Source organism: Bufo bufo, chromosome 3 (genome assembly GCF_905171765.1).
Source record: "Bufo bufo chromosome 3, aBufBuf1.1, whole genome shotgun sequence".
Lineage (NCBI taxonomy): Eukaryota > Metazoa > Chordata > Amphibia > Anura > Bufonidae > Bufo > Bufo bufo.
In genome coordinates, this window is record NC_053391.1 from 118,414,501 (window position 1) to 118,433,090 (window position 18,590).

The window sequence follows — 18,590 nt, forward strand, 5'->3', positions numbered from 1 at the left end:
GGCAGCGTGCTGCAGTTTTCTCTCCGGACGCCGGATCCGGCATTAATTTCCATTGAAATTGTTGAGGAAGGGTTGAAAAATATGTGTGTGTGTATATGTGTGTGTGTGTGTATGTGTATATATATATATATATATATATATATATATATATATATATATATATATATATATACAGGGAGTGCAGAATTATTAGGCAAGTTGTATTTTTGAGGATTAATTTTATTATTGAACAACAACCATGTTCTCAATGAACCCAAAAAACTCATTAATATCAAAGCTGAATATTTTTGGAAGTAGTTTTTAGTTTGTTTTTAGTTTTAGCTATTTTAGGGGGATATCTGTGTGTGCAGGTGACTATTACTGTGCATAATTATTAGGCAACTTAACAAAAAACAAATATATACCCATTTCAATTATTTATTTTTACCAGTGAAACCAATATAACATCTCAACATTCACAAATATACATTTCTGACATTCAAAAACAAATCAGTGACCAATATAGCCACCTTTCTTTGCAAGGACACTCAAAAGCCTGCCATCCATGGATTCTGTCAGTGTTTTGATCTGTTCACCATCAACATTGCGTGCAGCAGCAACCACAGCCTCCCAGACACTGTTCAGAGAGGTGTACTGTTTTCCCTCCTTGTAAACCTCACATTTGATGATGGACCACAGGTTCTCAATGGGGTTCAGATCAGGTGAACAAGGAGGCCATGTCATTAGATTTTCTTCTTTTATACCCTTTCTTGCCAGCCACGCTGTGGAGTACTTGGACGCGTGTGATGGAGCATTGTCCTGCATGAAAATCATGTTTTTCTTGAAGGATGCAGACTTCTTCCTGTACCACTGCTTGAAGAAGGTGTCTTCCAGAAACTGGCAGTAGGACTGGGAGTTGAGCTTGACTCCATCCTCAACCCGAAAAGGCCCCACAAGCTCATCTTTGATGATACCAGCCCAAACCAGTACTTCACCTCCACCTTGCTGGCGTCTGAGTCGGACTGGAGCTCTCTGCCCTTTACCAATCCAGCCACGGGCCCATCCATCTGGCCCATCAAGACTCACTCTCATTTCATCAGTCCATAAAACCTTAGAAAAATCAGTCTTGACGTTTCAGCTTGTGTGTCTTGTTCAGTGGTGGTCGTCTTTCAGCCTTTCTTACCTTGGCCATGTCTCTGAGTATTGCACACCTTGTGCTTTTGGGCACTCCAGTGATGTTGCAGCTCTGAAATATGGCCAAACTGGTGGCAAGTGGCATCTTGGCAGCTGCACGCTTGACTTTTCTCAGTTCATGGGCAGTTATTTTGCGCCTTGGTTTTTCCACACGCTTCTTGCGACCCTGTTGACTATTTTGAATGAAACGCTTGATTGTTCGATGATCACGCTTCAGAAGCTTTGCAATTTTAAGAGTGCTGCATCCCTCTGCAAGATATCTCACTATTTTTGACTTTTCTGAGCCTGTCAAGTCCTTCTTTTGACCCATTTTGCCAAAGGAAAGGAAGTTGCCTAATAATTATGCACACCTAATATAGGGTGTTGATGTCATTAGACCACACCCCTTCTCATTACAGAGATGCACATCACCTAATATGTTTAATTGGTAGTAGGCTTTCGAGCCTATACAGCTTGGAGTAAGACAACATGCATAAAGAGGATGATGTGGTCAAAATACTCATTTGCCTAATAATTCTGCACGCAGTGTGTGTGTGTGTGTGTGTGTGTGTGTGTGTATATATATATATATATATATATATATATATATATATATACATACATGCGAACACGTACATGCATATATAATATATGTGCATACACTATGATGTGCGCAGATGTGCCCAGCTTCTGCGCATATCTGTCCTTAGTGTCCCCCAGGGGCTCATTGCAGCCCCTGTGGGGAATATGTCCCCTTAGGTGTCCCCTTATTTATAATGCCCCCTTTAATACATATGTGTCCCCTTATTGTCCCCCCTAATACATATCCATAGGCCCCTCCTATAATTACTGGAACCAGGTGCATCGGTGTGAATGTGCCCCAAGCATTCACACTGATGCAATCTGGTTGATTGCATCAGAATGGCCGGACAAGGGTCCGGTCATCCTGATGACTACAAAGAACTCTGATTCAACAGAATCGGAGTCCTTTGTTTTAATTATCTCCAGCGCTGCTGGAGATAATTACGCATAGCAGAAAGCAGGGAGAAACCTCCCCTCCTTCTATTATGCGCATTCCGGGAGCGCAATTACTATTGCGCTGCCTGGAATGCAAGTCGCTACAGGCGGGAGATCAAAGGCTTCTCCCGCCTGGCAGCGAGCGGCGCGACCCGGCCGAGCGCGTGCAGGGACGCGCGGGCTGGTGCGGTGAAGTCATATCACCGCGCCGGCCCACATGCCCTTGCCTGTGGCGCGCGCCACAGCGCAGGTGGCCCGGGAGTGCGGGCTGCCGGATATAAATATCCGGCGGCCCCTGCACTCAGGGAACAGAGCCGAGCCGCCCCCCCCCCTCCCCCCCCCATGAGAATCATCCCCAGGACGACGAGCATCCTGAGAATCATCCCCTGGACAAAGAGCATACTCCTGGAGGGCTGAGTATTTAACCCCACTATCCCATCAATGCTATTAACCCCTACTTGGCCATATTTCCCTACCTTAACCCACTATCCCACCAATGCTATTAACCCCTACCACTATCCCACCAATGCTCTATTAACCCCTACCTGCCCATATTCATATTTCCCTACCTCCACCCACTATCCCACTATTAACTCCTATCTGCCCATATAACCACCACCCAATATCCCCCCAACTATTAACCCCCTGACCTCCCTCCACATTATCCTTGCATTTATCCAACCCTGAACCCCTGCTCAGCCCGGTGTATATGTGGCCTGCGATAACCCTTGCAGGTCCTAGTAAGCCCTGCTACCCGCAGTCCCCTGCACCTTGTATTAACCCCTCTATTGCCATTGTGGCAGTACAATAACCCCTTCACTGCTGCAGGTGTGTGTTTCTTATTTCCCCTAGGGATAGTCCAGTGATAGTAAGGGTGGGCTGCTTTTGTATGTGTGTATGTTAGTTAAAGTTTGTGGGTGGAATTTGGGTTTGTGTAGTGTAGTTAGTACTGTATTTTTAGTGCTGTACTGTTAGTGTATTGTATGCGTCAATATTTAGTGTACCCTAGGTATCAATAAATATTGTGTGTTATTTGTACCTACTGTGTAGTGTGTTATTAGCGGTAGCTAGTTCAGTAAGGCGCATGCAGCTAGTTTGGCGATTAGTGTAAGCCAAAGTAATAGTGATATCTTTATTTAAGGTATAAATAGGCGGAGTCATCAGTAGATGATTTCTCCTATTTATGAATATTAATTATTGATATTTGCATAAATATTGGTAATTAATATTCTCCCTTAACAGAAATGTATTAAAATTGCCGCGTTGACGGATCCGTTCTTTCGGTCCGCGCATGCGCAGAGCTTTAAATCTGTTAAAAAATATATAAATACCGGATACATTTTTCCGGATGACCCCGGAGAGACGGATCCGGTAGTTCAATGCATTTGTCAGACGGATCCGTCTATTTTCAACAGTCCCATAGAAATGAATGGAGGGTGGCCTTGCATGCGCGGCTGCTCTCCGCACACTTCAGGGTTCCCGTTCTGGATATAGGTGCAGGTCACAGACGTGGGACCCGCACCTATCTGATATTGGTGGCGTATCGTAGTGATGAGACAATCCCTTTAATTCTATTCAATAGTTCAGTCGTTAGAGAGAAAGCTCTATAATTTTGACTTGCAATATATGTAGAGCAAGCATCAATGATTATTAGACTCCTCATTTTCTTGTTTATTACACATTAATTCCGAGTCCCATCTTGCACAACCTTTTTCCCTTTTTATGCCACATTTTCCCTTTTTACTAAAAGTGGGATCGGGTACGGCGTGGGTGAGACACAGCCCAGCAACAGAAATCTCTGCCAGCTCCTTGCTACTGTAGATTTCATACACTGGTGTACAGGCCTCTCGAGATGTGCCACAGTTATTAAGAGGCATGTGCTTCTTAATAATTTTGGCACATCTTACAGCAGCACATTTTTTTTATTAAGACGGGTTGTGTAAGAAATGCCAGTCTCAAAAAAAATTAAAATAAAAAAAAAAAAAAAAAATTCCCCCAGTCCATAAACTTTAAGGTTAAAGGAGCTGTCTTGTGATAAGATCATGTCTGCGAATATCCATGTACTCTGCAGGGGAAATGTAATAGTACGTAGTGGTCATTCATATAAATGGACATCCAAGGAATACACTGCTTTTTAGCAGACCTCTGCTGTGGCTCCTGAGAATGAGGGGGAAATCTGACACAGTTCGCAGTCAATGGATAGTCTCAGAATATAAGACACACCGAGTTATCAAGAGTAGTGGTAAAACATAGCTGTTACTTGATTCATACATTTCCAGGAGGAATAACAGAAGGACAGCACAATATAGAGCTCTAAGGAAAATAAGAACTTACTAAAGTCGACATGTCTTGATAGATGACAGGTCCTCTTGATAGACCGACTTGTCCATCAGCACCACCCGACATCTTCTCCGAAATGCTCACAGCTGATATGTGTTGAAATAAATTGGCTAGGAGATGGTCTAGTTTTGTATGTGTTAAAAGGATTATCCCATGATTAATGTAAGAAAGGAAAATCAGACATCATATAGTACATGCCAGTCTCTTTCTAACAAAGCCAGAACCAGCCCTGTACCTCACATGGATCCAGAGATCTCCCCATTCATTGCTCTGCTAGATTCATATCAAACTGGTAGCTCAGGAGGCTTGTCCTTTCTGAGGGGGCATGTCGCTTCTGCTGTAATTCTCTCCCTAACACAGCTCAGGAAGCAGTTGAAGGATGGAACTGAGCATATGCGTCCACCTCCTCAAGGTGGACAGAGATATAAGAAAAAGAGCAAACAGTAGGTGCCGCTATAGAGATACATTTTATGGAACAGCTAAGTGGCTATACTAAAAGGTCGATTTCACAGTTTATGTGAGTGGCACAAGGTCTGCTAAAACAATTGTTGTCACCTAGCTGCCCCATTTATGACCGAGTTCATTTTTTTGTTTTTTTGTTTATGCATTTGTTTAACCTAAGGACAGAAATATTTAATGTACACCTGATATACTATGTAAGTGACAGGGAGAAAAAGTGACTCTCTACGTGAATTTATACAAAATTTAATTTTTTCCTGGAGAACCCCTTTTAAGGAAAATATTTGATTGATTTTTGTGATATAAGTTAACGAGAGTTTGTTTTTGTTCTCTAATACATTCTAGGTTCCAAAGGTAGCACACACTGAATTTTACCAGGGGCGTACTATGCGTTGGGCACTGGCGTGGAGTTTTTATGATGATGTGACCATTCCGGTAAGTATAAAACGTACAATATGTGCTTAACACTAACAGGTGAAATTTATTAAAGGGGTTAGCAACCCCAAAAAGGCCCCCCCAAATCTCCTTGCCCCTCACACAGATTGTACTTACCTCGCTCCCCAACACCCGCGTCTTTTCTGATGCTCGCAACAGCCGACGCTGCATGCTAGGGAGGCTCGTTCCCATCCACCCTGCTATCAGCTAACACCAGGCATTTGGGGGGGGGGGGGATTTTGGGGGTTTTATAAATCTCTTTAAGCAGCAATACGCGGTGTAAATTCTTGGTCACATCTCCAGTGGGGGCCTCCATCCTAGATTTCATCAAAAATAGCAGCGAGAAGTCCTGCAGGACTTTTTTCTTTGAGTCTGTTGTGAGCCAAATCCAGATCTTCTGTTATTTCCATTGTTCTGGTACCATAAAGAAGCAGAACTACTGAAATCAATAGCGGTGGTGTGAAAGCGGCTAGTTTCAAAACTAGTGTTGTGACATCTCCAGCAGGCTGTTCTGGATCTGGCAGTGCCGGACGCTACCTGACACCTTCCGGCCTCATTCACTATAATGGGGCCGGACGGAGATGCAGTAGCTTCTGGCAGTGCCGGAATGCAGAGAGATCTGGCAGGCTGTTCCCTGACTGATCTCAAAACAGCAGTGTGAAACAAGCCTAAGAAAAAAATATTTGTCAAACCTGACCTCCCCTTACCTACCTACACAGTGAGACACTTCATCCAGTATTGCATCTGTCGGCTGATTTGTACCTTTTGAAACTGACTGACCTGTTGCATCTGCGCTTGGCAGCTAAAGGCATCTGTGTCGGTCCCATGTTGATATGTGCCTGCATTGCTGAGATAAATGATGTTTTAATAAAAGCAAATGAGCCTCTAGGAGCAACAGGGGTGTTGCCATTACACCTAGAGGCTCTGCTCTACACGATGAGGCAGTGTAAATGTGGCCCTGACACTCACTACACACTCTACAATAGATGGTAATGATGGGATCCTGCCTATGATATGCAATCGTGGCTGAGCAGCCTAACAGGAACGGTCACCAGTGTGTAAGTGGTGGCAACCAGTCCTGCTCACGTTGTAGGACAAGTTGCTGGCGTCCATTTTAAAATAATTCCTGGAGAAACCCTTTAATGAAAGACTGATAATACAATACAACTAACTAGGCAAAGTAGTATAATTATAAAGCTGTCTACAAGTAGAATGGTCTTTCATCCTTCCTTCTAAATTTATAGAAATAGCTATATCTCACTCTAGACTGTGGAGAAGGGAATTTTGGGAGCATTACATGTGTATCTCCGGGACTATATGTAAGGGACTGTTTTCTATACAGGGGAGAAAGGCATTTCAAAAGAGCTCATTGCAGTGTATCCTGGGAGAAGCAGGTGCTTGATGAGCTGCTGCCCACCCACAGAAAGGAAAGAGAGTCCTACAGTTAAGTGAATAAAATAATTCTAAATTCGTAGGATATCCCCTTTAATAGTAGACATACTGTGACCGGCTGAATCCAGTGTCAAGTAGCCATGTCCAAATTTGACAATTGGTAGATCCATGAGCTCCGTTCAACAATGTTTGTCCAGAGGAATGGACCAGAATATTATATTTAGCCTCTAAACTACTCAGACATTTCAGTTTGAAGAAAAGGGCCAAACTTTTTATACCAAAGATTTCCTTTTATCGCATTCTAAGAGCTTCCTATTGTAAGAAGAGTGCCTCTGTAACTTTACTTGTTACAGGTCCAAGAGCATGCACTTGACAAATCTGACACGTGGAGGTTAAGGTTGGAGTTTTGCTGTACGCACCTAACAATATATAGTAAGCAATGATAGTGTCAGACTGTATAGAGACAGACCAGAACAGGAGCAAAACTTTTTAAATTATCTGTATATTTCCAGGACCAATAACAGAGGAACAGCACAGGTGCTCCAGCACCGTTATTTTTAAGAGGAATACAAGTATTTACTAAAGAAGGGGAGCTGATGGATCCTTTTTAACCCTTTCAGGACCAAGCCATTTTTCACCTTTCTGCCCAGGCCTTTTTTTTTTTTTAGCAAATCTGACATGTTACTTTATGTGGTAACAACTTTAAAATGCTTTAACTTATCCAGGCCATACTGAGATTGTTTTCTCGTCACATATTGTACTTCATGACAGTGGTAAAATTGTGTCAAAATATTTCATTTTTATTTATGAAAAAAATACCAAATTTACCCAAAATTTTGAAAAATTTCCACATTTCAATTTCTCTACTTTTATAATAGATAGTAATACCCCCAAAAATAGTTATTACTTTACATTCCCCAGATGTCTACTTCATGTTAGGATAATTTTGTAAATGCCATTTTATTGGGGACGTTAGAAGGCTTAGAAGTTTAGAAGCAAATCTTGAAATTTTTCAGAAAATTTATAAAACCCACTTTTTAAGGACCAGTTCAGGTCTGAAGTCACTTTGTGGGGCTTACATAATAGAAACCACCCAAAAATAACCCCATTTTAGACACTACACCCCTCAAAACTGATGTTAACCCTTTAGGTGTTCCACAAGAATTAATAGAAAATGGAGATGAAATTTCACTTTTTTGGCAAATTTTCCATTTTAATCATTTTTTTTCCACTAACAAAGCAAGGGTTAACAGCCAAACAAAATGTAATATTTATTGCCCTGATTCTATAGTTTACAGAAACACCCCATATGTGGTCGTAAACTGTTGTACAGGCACACGGCAGGGCACAGTAGGAAAGGAACACCATATGGTTTTTGGAAGGCAGATTTCACTGGGATAATTTTAAGCTGCCATGTCACATTTGAAGACCCCCTGATGCACCCCTAGAGTAGAAACTCCAAAAAAGACCACATTTTGGAAACTACAGGATAAGGTGGCAGTTTTGTTAGTACTATTTTAGGGTACATATGATTTTTGGTTGCTCTATATTACACTTTTTGTGAGGCATGGTAACAAAAAATAGCTGTTTACACGGTTTTAATTTTTTGTTATTTACAATGTTCATCTGACAGGTTAGATCATGTGGTATTTTTATAGAGCAGGTTGTTACAGACGCAACAATACCAAATATGTTTTCAGTTTTACATAAAAAGCATTTTTGAAAAAAAATATTTTTTAGTGTCTCCATATACTGAAAGCCATAGGTTTTTTTTCATTTTTTGGACAACTGTCTTTTATATAGGGGCTCATTTTTTTTCGGTATGAGATGACGGTTTGATTGGTGCTATTTTAGGGTGCGTATGACTTTTTAATCGCTTGGTATTACACTTTTTGTAATGCCTTTTTTGACACACTTTATTTTAAAAATAAATTTACAGTGTTCACCTGAGGGGTTGGATCACGTGATATTTTTATACAGCAGGTTCTTACGGATGTGGCAATACCTAATATGTATCCTTTTTTTTAATTTATTTAATTTTTACACAATAACAGCATTTTTGAATTAAAAAAATCATGTTTTACGTCTCCATAGTCTAAGAGCCATAGTTTTTTCAGTTTTGGGGCGATTGTCTTAGGTAGGGTAGTATTTTTTCGGTATGAGATGACGTTTTGATTGGTATGATTTTGGGGGACCTATGACTTTCTGATCGCTTGCTATTACACTTTGTGATGTAAGGTGACAAAAATGGCTTTTCTGACAGTTTTTATTTTATCTTTTTTATGGTGTTCATCTAAAGGGGTTAGGTCATGTGATATTTTTATAGAACAGGTCGTTACGGATGTGGCAATACCTAATATGTCTACTTATTTTATTTTTAACATTTAACACAATAATATCATTTTTGAAACAAAAATAAATCATGTTTTAGTGTCTCCATAGTCTTAGAGCCGTAGTTTTTATTTTTTGGGCGATTGTCTTAGGTAAGGGATAATTTTTTGCAGGATGATGTGACAGATTGGTACTATTTTGGGGGGCATACGCCTTTTTGATCGCTTGGTGTTGCAGTTTTAGTGATGTAAGGTGACAAAAAAAAGGTTTTTTAGCACAGTTTTTATTTTATTTTTATGACTGTGTTCACCTGAGCATTTAGGTCATGTGATATTTTTATAGAGCCAGTCGATACGGACACGGCGATACCTAATATGTCTACTTTTCTTTTTTTTACTTTAAACTCTGGGACCTCAACTTTTGTGGATAATCATTTTTATTAAGTTTCACAGAGATGTTCAGAGGACAATACAGTGTATCATTCGGTACAAAGAGAGTACTTGCATCATACATGTACACAGAGTAATAAAAAATACCATTAGTACAAAGACATGCCTATGAGTTACCTCTGACAGTTAGTGTGACTTAATCATAAGCCGTCCAAGGGGAAGCCACCAAAGTCACTCTCCCTAAGGCTACTTTCACATTACCGTTCAGAGCGGGTCCGTCTGATGTCTGCACAGACGGATCCGCTCCTATAATGCAGACGTTTGTATCCGTTCAGAACGGATCCGTCTGCATTATAGTTTAAAAAAAATTCTAATTCTGAAAGTAGCCTGAACGGATCCGTCCAGACTTTACATTGAAAGCCAATGGGGGACGGATCCGTTTGAAGATTGAGCCATATTGTGTCATCTTCAAACGGATCCGTCCCCATTGACTTACATTGTAAGTCTGGATGGATCCGCTTGCCTCCGCACGGCCAGGCGGACACCCGAACGCTGCAAGCAGCGTTCAGGTGTCCGCTAGCAGAGCAGAGGCTGAACGCTGCCAGACTGATGCATACTGAGCGAATCCGCGTCCACTCAGAATGCATTAGGGCAGTACGGATGCGTTCGGGGCCGCTTGTGAGCCCCTTCAAACGGAGCTCACAAGCGGAGCCCCGAACGCTAGTGTGAAAGTTAGACATGAAAGCAGTGTATCATCATTCAGTTTAAATTGAACAAACATGCAAATTAAAGGGGAAATAAAGTAAACCGGGATAAAAGGTGTTTTCCTCTCAAGCAGAGATCAGCATTCAGGGGAGTCTTAGGTGACAACCATGTGGCCCAAGTTTTATTTCTCTTTCTAGGATCAATAATGGAGGGGGGAAGACGTTTTTCATACCTACACGTAGTGTTTACAGCGAGTATAACTTCTTGTATACATGGAGGTGTTGCTGACTTCTAATGCCTAGTAATAACTAGCTTGGCGCTAAGTAGTATGTGACTCAGTAAATTAATGTGGGCATGGTGGAGTCTATGAATGCCTATAAATAAAGGGCTAGTCCTGGGGAGGGAAGAACTGCAGCTGCAGAGACCTGGGATACCAAATAAAAAATTTGTTGCCAGTAGTTATGCAGTTTAGGGCAGTACCATAAAATGTGGTATACAGTGCCCGTGTTTCCACACTCTCTCCAACAACAGGCCAACACCCCCGGATACATTTGGCTCAGCCTGTCTGGAGTGAAGTACCATCTCAGTAGGGTCTTCACCCCTGCTTCATAATGCGTGACACATTTAAAGTTGGAGGAAATAAAACCAATGGCTTGAGACCACTTCTCCTCCGAGTAAATTTGTCCTAAATCTGATTCCCACTTTAAAATAGGATTAGATTTTACAAACGTTGCTTTGTCATTAAGCAGATCATAAACATGCCTAGTACAATGTTTTTTTTATGTAATAAAGGGTTTTGGAAGAGTCTAATTATGTCAGGATTTAAACTCAATGGTACTTTTAGGAAGGTATTGTAAAAATGTCTCACTCTTAAGTAATTGTAAAAATCCCTATGAGGGATGGGGAAGCTGCCTTGTATTAATTCAAAGGAAAGCAGCATACCTCCCCTAACAACACATACCCTGCAAAAGCCACAGTAAGTAAAGTCGGTTTAGGAGGTCTGGGGTTCCATAGCAGTTGAAGCAGGTAGTCTCTTAAAGAGCTTCCTGTTATGGATTCTGATTCAATCTGGACCCAAGGTTTAGAGGTGTCACTCCACCATTCTCTCAGGAATGATAGGCCAATTGCACAGTGGTAGTCTTTTATAGATGGAATGCCCAGACCTCCCGCTGCCCATACCTCCCGCTCCCCTCCTCCTAGTCATCAGGTTATTAGCTATCCGCGGGCGGCCAGCTTTCCACAGTAATTTATTCAGGAGTGCTTGTGCCCTTCTGAAGAAGGATTCTGGGATAGGAATAGAAAGGGCTCGAAAGACATAAATTAGTTTTGGCAGAGTCATCATCTGAAATGAGGCTATTCTACCAGCCCAAGATATGTTCTTCATGGAGAAGCTATTAGGGTCTTGTGCTAAGGTGGACAAGAGGGGTTCATAGTTTTGTTTATATAAGAAAGAACAGGGACAGGTAAGTTTAATGCCCAGGTACATCAGCTCTGAAGTTTGCCAGTCTAGATGATATAAAGCTCTTAGTTGTCTGACCTCAGATAAGGGGATATTAATTGGAAGTACTTGCATTTTAGATTCATTTACTTTGTAGTAGGATAAGGACCCAAAATGAGATATAACTTTTAATGCGACACCGAGGGACTCCGTTGGGTTAGATGAGGTGAGAATAATGTCATCTGCATATAATGAGATTAGTATAGGTAGATGATCCCACCACAAATCCTTGAATCTCGGCTGTATGTCTGATATGTTGTGCTAGGGGTTCTAAAGCTAAAATAAAAAGGAGGGGCGATAATGGGCAACCCTGACGGGATCCATTAGTTATTGGAAAGCTGTTCGAGAGTACGCCATTCACGAAAACCTTTGCCGTTGGGGTGGAATATAAGCTGGATATGGCATTCAAGATGCAACACCGAAACCCCATCTCCAGTACAGAGAAGGCAAATGACCAATGCAGGAGGTCAAATGCCTTCTTACGCCAGTAAGGGGGATTTATGAGACTCGGCATAGTTAAAAAGGTTCATCACCCTACGGATGTTATCAGAAGCCAGGCGCCCCTTAATCAAGCCGGTTTGGTCCGTTTCTATCAACGAGGGGAGATTGGGGGAAAGTCTAATGGCTAGAAATTTCGCAAATATTTTGATGTCTGAATTTAATAAAGAAATCGGTCTAAAGTTTTGCGGGACGTCGTTGGGTTTGCCAGGTTTAGGGATCGTTACAATCAACGCCTGGCGCATATCTGTTGGGAAAGGAGTGCCTGACATACATTGTTTAAAAATAGATAAGAGGTGAGGGGATAATATAGAACGGAACTGCTTATAGTATTTATTTGATAAGCAGTCAGGCCCAGGGGATTTTCCTACAGGTAGGGCTAATATTAATGTTTGAATCTCTAAATCAGTAGGGGGGTGGGGGAGTTCAGAGCTTCTAGTTGAGCCTGACTGAGTGAAGGCAGAGCTGCTTTTGCCAGGAATTCCGAGACCAGTGAGGAGTAATTTTCCGGCAAAGGGGTTGAGTCCCTAAGATTGTAGAGATTCATATAAAAGAGCCTAAATTGTTAAGCAATATCTCTAGGATCTAATAATTTTGCCCGGGTTTGAGGATGGGTTATATAAGGGATCCTAGATTTAGCTTGCTGGATTTTGAGTTGTCTAGCTAATAGTCGCCCGGCTTTGTTACCTTGCGCATAGTAGGTAGATCTTAGTCTGAGTAAGCCTTTTTCGTAGTCCTGTTGCAGTACTAATCTGTTTGTCCCTTTCTATTCTCAGCTCTTTTGAGGTAAGGGGGGAGGGATTCTGTTTATTAGTCTTTTCTAGTTTAGATATTTTTTCGAATAGTGTTTTAGCTGTCTTCTCCTTTCTTTTCTTCTCTATATGGTTCATTTTCATAGGTTGGCCTCTAATATAGGCCTTGTGTGCTTGCCAAACTACAAAAGGGTTCGGAACCGATCCTACATTGAATAAAAAGTACTCCTGCAGTGATTGTGCGATTTCTTTCTGGTAAGAAGGGAGGGTGAACAGGAAGGAGTTCTTCCTCCACACAGGGGCTGTGCTAGTCTGATATTTATCTTCTAAAGTGATAGAGATGGGAGCATGATCTGAGCTGCTGATAAGACCAATTGCCGACGATACTGTATGGAAGAGTGTAGTTTGGTCTACTAGGAATAGGTCTATGCGAGAGTATGATTCATGGAATGGAGAGAAATAGGTATAGTCCCTCTCCAAACTATGCTGTGCACGCCAAGGATCAATAAGGCCCTCAGAGTTGATGAAGGATGCCAAGCCTCCTGAGGAACGCCTCGACGTGTTAGTAGAATCTAGGGAGGGGTCTATAACAGAATTGTCCCCACACAAGATCAATTTACCTTGTTTACAAGAATGTACTAGTCTCATTATTTTGTAGAGGAAGGAAATTTGGCGCATAAAGGTTAACCAAGGTGTACACAATATTGTTGATTGAGCAAACCAGAATGACAAACCTTCCATTTTTGTCCACCTGATGGGATATGAGTGTAAAGGAGACTCTATTTTTGATCGCAATGAAAACACTTCTAGCTTTTTTGGAGTGGTGTGAGTGGATAATGTTAGGAAACAGACAGTGTTTCATCCGAGGGGCAGCGCTACTAAGAGATGTGATTCCTGGACGCATAGAATGTCAGCTTTTAGAGACAACGCTTCCCTCCATACAAATGCCCTCTTTTGAGGACAGTTTAGCCCCATGGCATTCAGGTATACTATCTTAAATCCCATAATGCAATATTACTCTGCTCTATAGTGATGGGATACTGCCTGGGAGAGTCAACATAATGTGTCTGAAAATCTATTAGAAAGGTTAGCGGGATGAAATAACATAGCCATTGTAATAACAACATTAACAAAAACATAGCAATCTGAACGGTATGACCCGTGTAGGGTTAGGTGCGGCAGAAGTTCTTGCAAGTGACCGGGAATGCAGAATAAAGAGGTGAGTCAACACTTCCGCAACGCCGGTGAAGAAGAAACTGCACCTATAATGGAAGCATATTAAAGAAAGAAAACCTCTATAGCAATAGACAATAGCAAGTGCCCAGGTGCGGCGTTCAGTGTGTAGGTGCCCAGGCTGCTCTGCCTTCTTTTCACTTTACTCCTCCCCCAGCCTCTTCCTTTGCCCGCCCTCCAAGTCCTTTACGTCATCGCTAGGTCCGGCCAAGATCCCACGCCTGTGCACTGCTTCGTCGGGCTGGGGCATGCGCACGGTGAAGCCCATTGTGGGCACTGCATCGATTCACCTAGTGCGCATGCCCTCGGCCGGACCTATCGATGGGGCAAGAGACTTGGAGGGCGGTCAAAGGCAGAGACTGGGGAAGGAGTAAAGTGAAAAGAAGGCAGAGCAGACTGGGCACCTACACACTGAACGCCGCCCCTGGGCACTTGCAAGTGCTCATTTGCATATGAATCAAACTTTTTCCTGCTTGTGCAAGTCTAAAGAAAAGAACAAAGGTACCGTTACAATCCTGTATAGGTGTGCTACAGAGCCATGTAAGCACTGTATATGGCCATATGGAGGTGACAGACTCCCTTTAAGGTCTGATGCACACAAAATGCGTCCGATCTGCATTTTTTGAGTATTGCTCATGGACCCATTCATTTTGTGGGTCTACCAGACCGCATCTCTGCGTCTGCAACTCTGCGTCTGTACCACAAATTATAGAAATATAGTCCTATTCTGGTCCGTATTGTGGATAAGAATAGTCATTTCTATTGATAGGAGTGAGAAAAATGCAAACTGCACACAAAGTATACGTATTTTGTGGATCTGTGGTTTACGGACCACAATAAGGACATGGTCGTGTGCATGAGGACTTTACTGAATATACCAGTCAGTGTCTGTGGAAAGATGGGTGACAACCAGTTTGGGTTCTGTAATGGAATCTGTTATCCCAATATAAGTTAGAATGTTTTAGTGGTAATGATCTGTAGTTTGTAATGAATCCATTTTGTCATAACCTTACAGTGAATGTGTCATCAGGAAATGACCTATTGTTTAAATAGTTGTTTTTTTTGTTAAACATTTTTTTATTTAATTTTCCCATTTATATTCAAAAATGTATATAATCCTGCAATTTTCACACTGGCTACTACATATAAAATATGTTAAAAGTTCCTGTGGGACATTTATCAAGACTGGTGTTTTCTCCGTCCGGTCTTGATTTATGTAGAGGCGCAGGCTTATCATAAACTATCGCATTTCCCGGCAGGCGTGCAACAGCCTAAAATCTACGGCAGCCCCCTACCTTTACAGCCTCTGGAGTGAATAAAGAAAAATGTGGTGGGGTAAAGCTTGCGACAAAATCTCTGACTTTAAATCACATAAATGACTAAGGCTGTTTTCACACTAGCGACAGGACGGATCCGACAGGCTGTTCACCCTGTCGGATCCGTCGTGCCGCCGCTCCGGCGCGGAGCTCCGGCGCAGCGCGGCAGTGCACGGCGAAAGGCCTCTCACCGCGAACTGCCGTGCTGCGCTGGAGCTCCGTCCCCGTTATAGTCAATGGGGACGGATCGGCGGCACGGCGAAATAGCGGCAGGACGGATCCGACAGGGTGAACAGCCTGTCGGATCCGTCCTGCCGCTAGTGGGAAAGTACCCTTTAAAAATATCCTCCCCTGTCGTTTCAGAGCAGCTACATGGGCCATAGACACAATGGACAGGAGCTGACCCCTTTAACTTGTGTGGGAGTTTTCTAGCCATGCCCTGTGACCTGTGCTGAGGTCAGGAGGGAGTAGATAAGCTGTGATATCACCTATTGTGAATGGTGGATCCTGTGCTATACAGAGGTGGTACTTGTCATTGTAATTCTGCTGGTGGTGATGATATTAGTTACTGAGACGTTACCGGCACAGAACAGGAGCTCATGACTTATTATTAAGCCTAGTGGCAAGTGTGAAAACTGCAGGATTATATATATAAAAAAAAAAATTGAAAATACAAAGAAAAATCACCAAAAATTCTATTGGCAGTATACTATAGGTACTGTAGAGCATTGCCCTGCATTTTTTCCCTGATGGTGCCTGCTTTCCATGGGCCGACCTTTACACTCGTGAGGATGTGTCGCCTGCGCTCCATACTTGCATATAGCCCCTGGGTGAACATGCTCCCTGCCACGAGTCTGATAACTACCTTTTGTAGAGGCGTCTTGTGACAGACTGCCCTGCCTGCTAATGCACATTTGTCTGAAGGATTAGACATGCACACTGATTTTTTGGGGGCTTAACAAATTAAAAAGGCATTAGCTGACAGCTTCTATCACACTATCCGCATAATCATGGGCTGGTGGGAAACAATGAAAGTACCGTGGTGTCTTGGGCGACCTGTCAGACCTCCTTTTGTAGCCTAGGCTAGAAAGCATGTTGTCTGTCGTTTTTTGGGGGGTTTTTTTAGGCTTTTTTTTTTTTGTTTTCTTCACGTGAGCCCGGGGGTTAACTGCAGATGTCTAGCCTGGCAATTACAATTGAGAGGGTTGGCATTAAATTGGTATGATTGTAAGCAGCCAGTGAAAGGTCTTAAAGGATGACTAACTGTGATTTCAAGCCGAGCGTGGCTTGATAAAATTGATTGTTTGTGCAGCCCGTCTCGCCATTTAAAGCTGCAGCGCTACATTTGTCCTTTTTTTTTTTTATAACTTTTTTTTCTTCATTTGTTTAATCTTAGCCATGTCAGATCTTAACATGTTCAGTTTTAGCTTTTAAAGGAGGAGAAAAGAAAAAAAAAGGAAATACTGCGGCTTTGTAGCCCCACACAGACGCCGGCTGCCTTGAGATGCACCCCTGCAGTTCTCAGTAAAGGGAATACAGTATTACTGGAGATTTACAGAATAATTTGGATCTTGAAAGGTGACCTCAGAACTGCACCTGCTAATGCGTTTTATTGCCCTGGGTTAAAGAGCTTTTATAGATTTATAGCAATGGTTTTATATTTATTTTCTGAAGCTGTGAATATTATCGTGTGGCTCAGTATCTGTAAGTATTATTACGGAATTAGGGTCAAAATTATAGATCACACTCCTCTTTAAGAAAAAGACAAAATAAGAATTCCAGCCGCCCAATGTACCGACAGGGAAAACGTAAAGTAGTTATCTACTTTACAAAATTCTGTTTTGTAAAAATAGTCCCCCGATGATGACCACCAACACTTGGACAGAAAACTGTAAGGCCTCTTTCACACACCCATATCCGTGATGAAATCCGTTAAAATGGTCAGTGGTTCATCCGTGAAGGATCCGCATGTCTGTTTTTTGCCCTCCATATTCCACAGACACGGCTCAGCTGAAAATTAATTTCCAGAGCATCTCCCAGCAATGGTCTGGACGCCATCCGTGTGGTGTCAGTGGTTTTTACGGTCCCTTAGACTTCAAAGGCCGTGTTTGGTTCACATCACAGACCAAAGTAGTGCATGCTATTACCCACAATAAGTGGTAAATCACTGACATGTAAATAAACACATTAAAATCAATGGATATGTGTTCTGTCCGTAGAGAACACAGCACACGACCGTGATGCAGGAGAAATTATGACAGTTCTCTTTGAATTCAATGCGTTGTCCTTGCTGGGTCCTCCATTATAAAGACAAGTATTGTAGCTGCTCTGGCTAATTATTACTAGTATTATATTTTGTGCCATTATTTCCAGGGAGCTGTAGACCTCTCCCTACTGCTGATATTTCGGTTTAAGTAAAGGAGTTGTGTTATCTCATACACTGCTGGCGTATGGCTAGGATATGCCACCAATGTCAGATAGGTGCGTGTCCTATCTATGGGACCCGGTCCTGTCTCCAGAACAAAGTGAATGAGAGTGCCCTGCGCTTGCACAGCCGCCTCTTCATTCACCTCTGAGACTACCAGAGATAGCTTAGCCAGTGCCCGTAGAAGTAAATGGGGGGGGTGGCCATGCTTGTGCAGCTCACGCTCATTCACTTTAGGGGGCCCATTCTGGAGATAGGTCCACCCTCGGGGATCCGCTCCTATCTGATGTTGGTAGCATACCCTAGCTATATACCACCAATGTATGAGATGAGACAACCCCTTTAATGACTATATTCCACATGAAGTGACCATTATGGAACATAGGACTGTATGATAAGCCATTCCTCTATCATTCCTTCTAGAAGTTTATGACTACATGTACAACTGGGAGTTACCAGCTGGTAAGAGGGTGTCCCAGCACAGTCTGCCACTGTCAAATCAGTGCTGCCAGTGTCGCACTGTGAAGAGACACACTGTCACAATCAGTGTGGGGGGGGAACTCCAGACTGAACACAGGAGGGAAGGGGAACAGTAACTGGGCCTGGAAACTAGGGAAGAAACATGTCACCTCCTAGACAACCCTAATC

General features: G+C 42.5%; 1 protein-coding gene across 2 annotated transcripts in view; it reads left to right on the forward strand.

Moving 5' to 3' along the window:
* The window catches only part of METTL16 (methyltransferase like 16), a 90,646-nt gene that overhangs the window by 49,262 nt on the left and 22,794 nt on the right, over positions 1-18,590 (forward strand). For both annotated transcript variants that reach the window (XM_040423497.1, XM_040423498.1), the window contains exon 8: positions 5,314-5,403. In XM_040423497.1, coding sequence (XP_040279431.1) covers positions 5,314-5,403 — 90 coding nt within the window. The remainder of the gene's footprint in view (positions 1-5,313; positions 5,404-18,590) is intronic.